The sequence below is a fragment of the Diabrotica undecimpunctata genome, chromosome 10 (assembly GCF_040954645.1).
Source record: "Diabrotica undecimpunctata isolate CICGRU chromosome 10, icDiaUnde3, whole genome shotgun sequence".
Classification (NCBI taxonomy): Eukaryota; Metazoa; Arthropoda; class Insecta; order Coleoptera; family Chrysomelidae; genus Diabrotica; species Diabrotica undecimpunctata.
Window position 1 is genome coordinate 32,457,417 of NC_092812.1, and position 9,906 is coordinate 32,467,322.

Here is a 9,906-nt window from a genome sequence, read left to right on the forward strand (position 1 = left end):
GCAATTCTCGCTTTAATTTCTTGTTCTGGGTCCAGCTTGCAATTAATCCAACAGCCAAGGTATTTGTATTGGTTTACCTGTTCTAAAATATTCCCATTTATTTTTATAGGTAAGGGGATATTCTGTTTTCTTTGGATCACCATTACTTTTGTTTTTTTTTTTCGTTGATCTTCATTCCAAACTCTCGACAAGCATCCTTAAGGTGGTCTATAACCCTCTGTAAGTTTGTGTCTGTATCAGCCAGTAGGACAGTGTCATCTGCATATCTTATGCTAGATATTGGTTCTCCATTAATTTTTATTCCTGTGGAAAGGTTTTCCAAGGCTTGCTTGAATAGTAGTTCCGAGTAAAGATTGAACAGCATAGGGGATAGTATGCATCCTTGTCTTACTCCTTTATTTATACTAATATTTCTAGATGTATTTCAGCACTACTGGTGGTACCTATATGTCTGTTTCATTTATTTTCAGAAGGCGTTCGATAGAGTAGAATATAGATATGTCATTATTAAGAGAAAATAATGGTGGCAATAGAGATATGCGTATTATAATTATTCTTTTCTGGAATCAGGAAGCAACTGTAGGATTGAAAACCCCAAAATAGAAAATATTTTTATACTCTTCCATTTATGGAATTCCATTATATGATTACAATCAAACAGTGTTGATACAAATACAAAACAATTTTAATAACATTGCAGATATTTAAAGAACAGAATTTTTTTCTAAAAAGTGACTAAAGTTGAATGAAAAACATCAATCAAACAATTACAGTGTGATAGTAGATCTTGCTGAATGAGTTCTTGTATGAAAACTATTACTCATGTACCATTCAACAATTTTCACGTACCAAATGTATCAAAAATGCATTCTATAACCTATAATTGCGTTGACACAATCATGATAACCTAGAAATATATTGACACAGAACATAAAAATAGACAGACGTGATTATAAGTGATCAGTACTAGTTACATCAAGTAACTATTGACAGCATTGTCACAGAATAATAAACAATCAGAATGCCCACTCTGCTTGTCAAGATAAGTACGCGCATCTTGTTGGCGCAGCCATGGTATAAACGGAACCAGTGCTGTTCAGTGACATATTATCTGGTGTGTATAGAAAAATGAACCCGGTTTAATTTATTTACGGCAACTATAGACATAATATGCACTATTTTATTCGTACTTTTAGTTGAAGAAAAGATTAAATTATTTCAAATGTACTAAATTATTAATCTCTAAAAATTTAAATTACAGTTCTGTCGTAGCTTGTCACAAGTGGGCATTCTGATTGTTATTTATTCTGTGGCACTGTTCTACTTTCCCATTTAATCCTTACCAGAGAATAAATAACAATATTTTATTATTCTGTGCCCATACTGAACGAAAAATATGAGACGCTTTATAGCAATAGAACAGGGGATGAAGAAAGGTACGAGAAGTGTAGGTCGAAGAAGGATTATCAGTCTCAGAAACCGTCGAGGGTGTTACCATTTAGGAGCGGCTGTCAATAAAATACAAATAGCTATGATGATAAACAATATGTCGTATGATTCACGCCGAAATTACAGGTCATTCATCCAGCCTTTTTCTTTGGAAGCTGATACAAATTCTGATCATACTTTTACTTTTATTTATTTATTTGTTTTATTTCGCACATTTTAAATTTTCTATACTAACTGCTTTTTTATTATTTTAGATATTGCTAACACCGAAATGAAATTAAAGGCTTTAAATTTACTGGTACTGATGTTGCCTATTGAGCATCGAAACACTTACCGTCTATTATTAAAGTTTTTCCAAAATATTATAAATAATGAAAAGTACAATCGAATGAATTTACACAATGTTGCAATGATTAGTGCTCCTTCTTTGTTCCCTCCAAGACTGTTATTACCTAAGTAAGTAAATAGCGCTATTATTAATAGTGCAATCTTCTTTTTCAAATAATTATACCAGTGAGGAAAAACTTTGAAGTCACTTTGAAATTTGGTCGTTCTGAGGAAATATTTATGACACTATTTATGACTTATTTAGACTGTGTCTTCCCTGGAATTGAAATTCCACATTTTAACAAAAATTTCTTTCTATAATATCAATTGGCTGCACCCTATATCATCAAGGCACGAAAGATTGGATACCTGGGCCATATCCTGAGAGGGGAAAAATACGCAATCCCTCAACTAATTATCCAAGGAAAGATTGAGGGCAAGAGAGGAGTAGGTCGCAAACAAATGTCGTGGCTGCGAAATATAAAGAACTGGACAGGCGTAACTAACTCTGGCGAACTTTTGCACGTTGCAAAAGACAGACGTCTGACCTTAAGATAATTCGCCAACGCACTATAGGTGCACGGCACCATAAGAAGAAGAAGCACCCTATATAGTTTTTGTACTGTTTATTAAACAAGTTAACTAGATCTAGATCTTTTGTAAAAATTGTTGGTAATATTTTCTGTGCAAAATGTGCACAGCGACTTTGAAAAGACGAGCCTAATATGAAAACAACAGGATTAGGGGGAAAAGATTCACCACTTCAAGAAATTACTCTCTCCTCTCCATCTGTTCAAGACAGACGAGGTGGTAAACATCCTGCCAGAAACAAAACCCTATGGAAACAAAAAATTATTGATTTTATTGCGTCAATTCCTAGCAGAGAAAGCCATTACAGTCGAGAAAAAGTTACAAACCGAAGATACCTGTCTGAAGATTTGAATGTTCGTAAGCTATATAATGCCTTTCTTGAAAAACGTCAGCTTGATAGAACAAAGCCGTCTCCCGACAATGGTTTAATGAAATTTTCAACAAAGAATTCAGTTTAGCCTTCGGAGCCCCAAGGGTGGCACCCGTCCTACTTGCGACCAATACAAAATTTCTATAGCTGCTAGTTAGACTTCCGTGGAAAAAAATGAATTCGAACTAAAGCGAGACTTAGATCAACGTAAAGCAAAGAGCGCTCAAAAAATGATGTCCCAAAACGTAGTAGATTGCAAAAGTTCTCAGTCTGATGTATGTGTGCTGTCTTACAGCATTTACAAAAGCAGCTATATATTCCAGCATTGACTCAGCTTAATACTACAAAAAATTGGTGATCATAATTAAGCGAAACCGCCTACAGTGGGCAGGACATGTAACCCGGGCCCCTGAATCGAACATGATAAAAAAGATTTTAACAGCGCAACCCGTGGGAACGAGAAGACGGGGTAGACCAAAGCTGAGGTGGATGGACGGGGTAACACAAGATGCCGAGAAGATCGGAGTCGGAAACTGGAAAATGCAAGCAAGGAACAGAACAGAATGGCGTAGAGAGCTTGAGAAGGTCGAGGCACTCCAATGGCTTGAGCACCAAGATGATGATGACTATTTCTTCATTTTAAAGAAAATTTGGTGTTTCTACCCTTTATTTTTCTACTGCACTTCTCCAAGAAGCTGTCCGGAATGCTACTCCAGAATGTAAAGCTATACAGTCTAAAAGAAACTATCCCATCAATATTAAAAACCAAATTAAATAGAAGAGGCGTCTACGGAAGATAAAATAAACTACAATAGAGTTGCAAGACAGATCAAAAATACAATAGTACGACACAAAAACTCTTACGTTGAAAAGTATCTGCTAAATTTAAAACCAACAGCAGATACCGATTATTCGCTTTAGAAGTCCACCAGGAAATTAAAACAAGCCAGTAAATACATACCAACATTAAGAAACCCAAATGGCTCATGGGCGAGAACACATCAAGATCAAGCAGACATCTACCCTTTGTCAGTACTGAAGAAGAAGAAGCTATTTACGAAAGTCTAGCAACAATCTAACAGCTAGTTGATCAAATTAAACCAGTTAAAAAAGAGAAGTAAGAAGTGCATTAAATATAGATTAAAAACCAAAAAAGCTCCAGGTTATGATCTTATAACAGGAATTATCTTAAAAGAGTTACCAGAAAAAGGAATAGTTATGATAACAAAACTTTTTAATGCCTATTTAGGCTAAAAATTGTACAAACTCAATGGACAGTTGCTGATATAATAATGATCCATAAACCAGGTAAACCTCCTCACGAACATACCTCTTATCGTCCTATTAGTCTCTTCCTAGTAATTGCTAAACTATTTGAGAAGCTAATAGCGACAAGACTTATGAAGATAATAACTGATAACAATCTTTTCCCGGATCATCAGTTTGGTTTCAAAGAGAAGCATTCGACAATAGAACAAGTACATAGAGTCTTTGAAATAGTGAATAAAACTTTTGAGAACAAAAAATTACTACCCAGCACTCTTTCTTGACCTCAGTTAAGCTTTTGATAAAGTCTGGCATGAAGCGTGCTCTTCAAAATAAAAATGAACGTTCCAGAGTCAATGTTTACTTTACTAAAATCATATTTAGAAGGAAGATACTACCGTGTTAAGGATGAATCAGAAAAATCAAAAATCTACCACTATACGATCTGGAGTCCCTCAAGGTAGAGTTCTGGATCCTATACTATATTTGATTGAACATTGAAAAGTGGACTATAAATCACAACATATCATCTTTACAAAATGTCGCAACATATCGCTAGTATAGAAATAAATAACAAAGCAATTCCACAAGCTGAAAGCGTTAAATACCTTGGAATGCACCTGAACAAAATTTTGACATGGAGAACCCATATATGGAAAAAGCGCCAGCGTAAAAAAAACCGTTGAACTTTCGTAAACATTATTGGATATTGGATAGAACATCTAAGTTGTCCATTCGTAATAAACTGTTGGTATACAATCCAAAGTGTCATGCTATAAGTCCCTTGGTCATTGGTCATTGGACTCACCTCTCTTAAGTCAATTTATATTTCGAACCCCAAAGCCGCTTATTATTAGAATGCTTCTAATAGATTGCTGCATAAGAGTTTCACATTTATGCTTGACTCGGCGCCTTGTCACAAGGCAAAAACTGTTAAAATTCCTTGCTGACAACCAGATAAATGTTCTCGACTGGCCTGGCAATTCGCCAGATCTGAATTCAATAGAAAATCTTTATAAGCTCATGAAGAAAGAAATTTCTAATGAAATTATAACCACAAAGCATCAATTGATCGAGCAATTAATAGCAGTATGACACAGGAGTGGAACAATTCAACAAAATTTCCAGAAATGCGTAGAAAGTATGCCAAGCAGTATGGCAGTCATTGCTGCAAAGGGTGAAACTACAAATTATTAGGCTTAACGCATAATTTTAAGTCTATCTATGTAATTACTCGTTTATTTTTTAATATTTGCAAATTTTATAAGGTTCCAAATCACAGTAAAACAGAACTAACCACAAAAATATGTTTTATAACGTAATTACATACCATTATTAAACAAAAAGTTAAATTTTGTGGGGTGGCTCTAATAATTTGATCACTAACAGTAGCTTCGTTTTCTTAACTGATTGAGACAATTAAAAATAACACTATTCTGAAATGTTTTCTGGTAAAATTTCTGTATCAACTACTCTTTTTAATGGGAAAAAACTATAATTTTAATTAAAAATACTTGATATTTAGCATTTTGATTTCTACATCGAAAATAGTGCTCAAAATACAAATTAAAAAATTTATTTCGTTTTGTTTTGATACTTGCGAGTAGAAACAATTCTGCTAATAGTTTAATTTGATCTGATTCGTTCATAATAACTATTCGGACATATTGTAACGAGAATTAAACTCCCCCATTTACATTATGAATTTTCACGTTTATTTGTACGTTGTGCAGCGTTGTAGAATGAGATGTTTCAAAACTAAATCGCCATCATAATAACCGGTCTTTATAGAGGCGATAATAAATTGGACACACTTCTGGACATTCCTTCTCAATCCGATTTTACAGTTAGAGAATATTCAAGACATATCGCTCGTATTCGATCGGGCAGATCATATATATTATATATTTTGAAGTAGAAGACTTTATTGGAGGATACTTCTTTTGATTAAATAAAATCAATTAACTTAATAATATATATCGAAGAGAATTTTAGGCAGATGGCTCAGAGCTTTCTTTTTCGTTACTATGTCTCCATTTATTTCTGTTCCTTGTTTTAGTTCAGTACTTAGGCCAATAAAGTTAAATTTTTACTCGACACTGTATAGACGGGTAAATCGCTGACAATATCATTTTAAACTCCTTTACAAACTGTGTAATAACGTGTGGATTGTCATTATGAACGAGGCAGATAAGAGTATTAGAAGAATTATTTCGAAGTAACCAAAATGTAGTTAATATAAATAAAACAAACAATTTTTTTTTTTAGTAAAACAGCGCTGAAGCAACTTTCGAAGGAAGAAATGACAAAACAGATCCAAGACGCTGCAGTGTGCTGTATACTGATGGAGGTCATGCTAACTGCTGGGGACCAGCTTTGGATTGTACCGGGTTACCTGGCTGACCAAGCAAGGGAGGCCCAGAAAAGAGCACAAGATAGAAGGGATCTAAGCAAAGACAAAGACAAAAGAATTGTACGTTACATCATCGAGACAATTTTATGCGGTTTTGGTGGTATGGGAAGTAGAGGTGATGGAATAAGTAAACAGATTGGTGTTGTGATTCGTTGTTTGCTTGTTTTATTTTTGTCGCTTATAGTGTGGTTTTGTAGATGTAATTTGCTAGTTGATACTTTGGGATGTTCTTCGATAGTCGTTGTATTTGTTTATTAGCTGGTCCTTTGTAAACATAAATGTTATGTTCGACATAATATCTGTGAGGCAGACGCCATTACTTCTCCAACTTCTCAAAAAATTGAGTACATAGTCAAAAAGCTCGCTACTTTAAAGCAATGCAAAATAATTTCAGAGATTTTAGTAAGGAATAGAAATGCCGTCCATCATTCATCGTAGAAGGTTCAGGAGTCCACAGGTCCGGCTTCTCCTACATTATATTTACCACTCTAGTTTATGATAATAAACTACAATTTTCATTTTGGTTTTCATTCACACATGGATTTATGATGCATCATTTGAAAATTTCGTAATAGTAATAATATCGTATGGTATTTTTGCCGGAGAGATCCTTTCGAACAGGTTCCGGCACCATTTGCATCTTTAACCTTGTTTCAAGTAGATAGTGTCAATGCACACACTAGCCCAGGGGGACCTACAGCTTAACGTGCCCTTTGAAGCACGGTGAACGGCTTTTATCATAATTCGTAATAGTCACATGCTTTTATTTATTTTTTAGTTTTTGGGCTAATATAGGTTGCTTTTATGTGTGCTATTTTGTAGAGTCTACGTGTATTAAAACTTTTCAGCTTAATTATAATTTGTTAATAGAGTCTTAATTAGATGAAAACTTTGTGTTAGCAAATATCAATATTTGACTAACTTTTATATCCTCCTCTCCCTTCTATTTTCCTGAACAGCTCCTATTTGGTGGCAGGCAACTAATCAGTTCTAAACTAAAACCGAAGTAATCAAATTACTAAACTTTTAAGCAACAGAACTAAGGTATCTAAGTAAAAGCACAAAAACGTCAAGGTCGTTGTATTTTTGACAGACGTCAATTGATGAAAATTCTATCACGATGTGGCAAACTGGAAAAATAAGTGATTTGTTTGTTTAATTGGCTGTTTTCCATAAAACTTGGAAGACATTATTCCGCGACCAAATCTAAACGACAAAAAATGTTATTAAATTATATTAATGTTATTATATTATAATTAAAATTAGATTGAATGTTTACCGCTAAATTTACAATAAAATTGAATATGTACGGCCAAATTTTCATTTAGATTGAATGTAAACAGCCAAGTTTTTAATTAGATTAAATATTTACGGTCAAATTTTCAATTAGATTGAATGTGTAAGGTCAAAGTTTCAATTAGATTGAATGTGTAAGGTCAAATTTTCAATTAGATTGAATGTGTTCGGCCAAATTACTTCTGTTTGAGAGTTTTCCATAGATGCTGAAGACTACCAAATTATTTACACTTTTAATTACACTGTGGCATTGAACATTAAATGGTCACCGCCTTAGAATTTGGCGGCCAAATCAAGGAACAAAAAATCTTAAAGTAGTGGTATTTTTGACAGATATCAATAAATGAACAGATAATTCTATCAATATGTGGGAAATTGGAAAAATAAATTGATTCGTTGGAGAGTTTTCCATAAAAGATGAAGACTAAAAAATTATTCATACTTTTCTTTACACTGTCGGGATAAAACGATCGCCGTTTTGATACTTCGCAGCCAAATTTACAAAAATCTCAATATCGCAGTATTTTTGGCCATAAGATTAGATTAGATGTCCATAAATGAAAAATTTAATGTTATCATTACGTGAATAGAAAACAATAGAGAAATCAATATATTAGAGAATCAATGTGTTAGTTACCTACCTAAAAGGTAAGAGTGAGAACATTTATGTCAAATGTCACGTGTGAAGTCATCCAAGACGAAAACGGGTGGAAATAACAAAGACGTTTCCATATATTTTAAGTCACAATGGTGAATTAGCAGATAATAGTTGAACTAATTATTTACATTAAACAATGGCAAATTACTGGTGGCGACCATAATAGGCGGAGCTTGTGACGTCAACATATATCGTTTTCACTATTACTTAACTAAAAGGTCCTTTACTGTCTAACACATTGATTTCACTATATATGTAGTACCGCAAACGTAGTTTATCTACTTATATGGCAAACTGGAAAACAAATTGATTTGTTTCAGCGTTTTCCATTAAAAGCTGCACACTTAAGTAGTTGGTACTTTTATTTTACACAGTTGCAAGTACTTATTGAACGATCGTCGTTTTGAAACGGCGCTACAGAAATACTAAGTGACACACGAGCTGTCAAATAAGGTATTGCTTGCCATATGATGCCTTACTAAATGCTACTTATCCGCCAATTTAAATAATTACGTCACTAAGACATAAAAACCAGTGTATAAGAACTTTAGTTGTCACCTATTTGAGTTTTATGTTTCAGAAAATAATTGGAGGGAGAGGGGACTTAAGACGTGCTATATATAAAGTCATGTGAGGTGCAGACCATGTCACATGTCTCATATTAACTTATTTGAAATCTTTGAAACATGTTACCATATAATATACATGACTGATAACTATTATTTTATTTCAGCGGTCTGGTAAAAACAAACCAGTAAGAAGTAACACTCATTATGAAGCCAGTGCAATGAATATACCAAGAATGAAGCGGGACTTTTATGTTTGAATGTAGTAGATTAATTTTAACTCATTCCAATCAGTACGTTGGAGCGTTAGTAATTTACATTATAACGTTTTGTTGTGATTTTAATATTTACACAATAATTTATATACAAAATGTGCCAAAAAAATAAAAATTGTGTTTTATATGACGAATATTTATTTATTAAATACTTTTTAGTTCTTAAGTATGTTTTTCTTTATTTGAACTTCTTCACTTCTGTGTATTAAATTAAAAATACGACCTTTAAAACCACAAAGTCCCAACATCAAGGTAAGTGTATTTAAAAGTAGATCGCTATTAAAAAATTAACATAGATATTTCAAAAATTAAAAAAAAAATGCAAGGCATGTAGTAAAAAGATGAATCTACTAAATGGGCCCAAAAGTCAACGTCAATCAAAGTAATAAGAAAAAAGCCGCTCTTTGGCAAGGCTCTGACCTATTCTTGGTAATTCCTGGTATTTCCTTGGTACTTTAATGACATATTCTCCAATCTCGCGTTTTCTAATTAAAGAATTATGCTTACTAATAAATCTGACAAACTTTCACGTTTTCTCTGCTTATTTGCTTTTTGTCTTTAGATGTCAGTCTTCCTTTCCTCTTACTTTTGCTTGTGATATCGTTTCCAGCTGACTGTTACAACAGAAGGATTTTTTTTTTGTCAATACTTTGGCTCTGATCGGTTGAAATTCTGTGGCCAGGAAAGTTAATTTT

General features: G+C 33.5%; 1 protein-coding gene across 2 annotated transcripts in view; it reads left to right on the top strand.

Annotated features, from left to right (window-relative positions):
- LOC140452005 (rho GTPase-activating protein conundrum-like) overlaps window positions 1–9,377 on the top strand; it is a 74,989-nt gene extending 65,612 nt beyond the window's left edge. Inside the window, exons 9-11 of one of the 2 annotated variants that reach the window (XM_072546012.1) lie at window positions 1,704–1,905; window positions 6,272–6,531; window positions 9,104–9,377. In XM_072546012.1, the coding sequence (XP_072402113.1) occupies window positions 1,704–1,905; window positions 6,272–6,531; window positions 9,104–9,114 (473 nt within the window). In that variant the 3' untranslated portion in view covers window positions 9,115–9,377. The remainder of the gene's footprint in view (window positions 1–1,703; window positions 1,906–6,271; window positions 6,532–9,103) is intronic. The other variant, XM_072546011.1, reaches the window with a different exon arrangement.
- The last annotated feature ends 529 nt before the right edge of the window (window positions 9,378–9,906 follow it).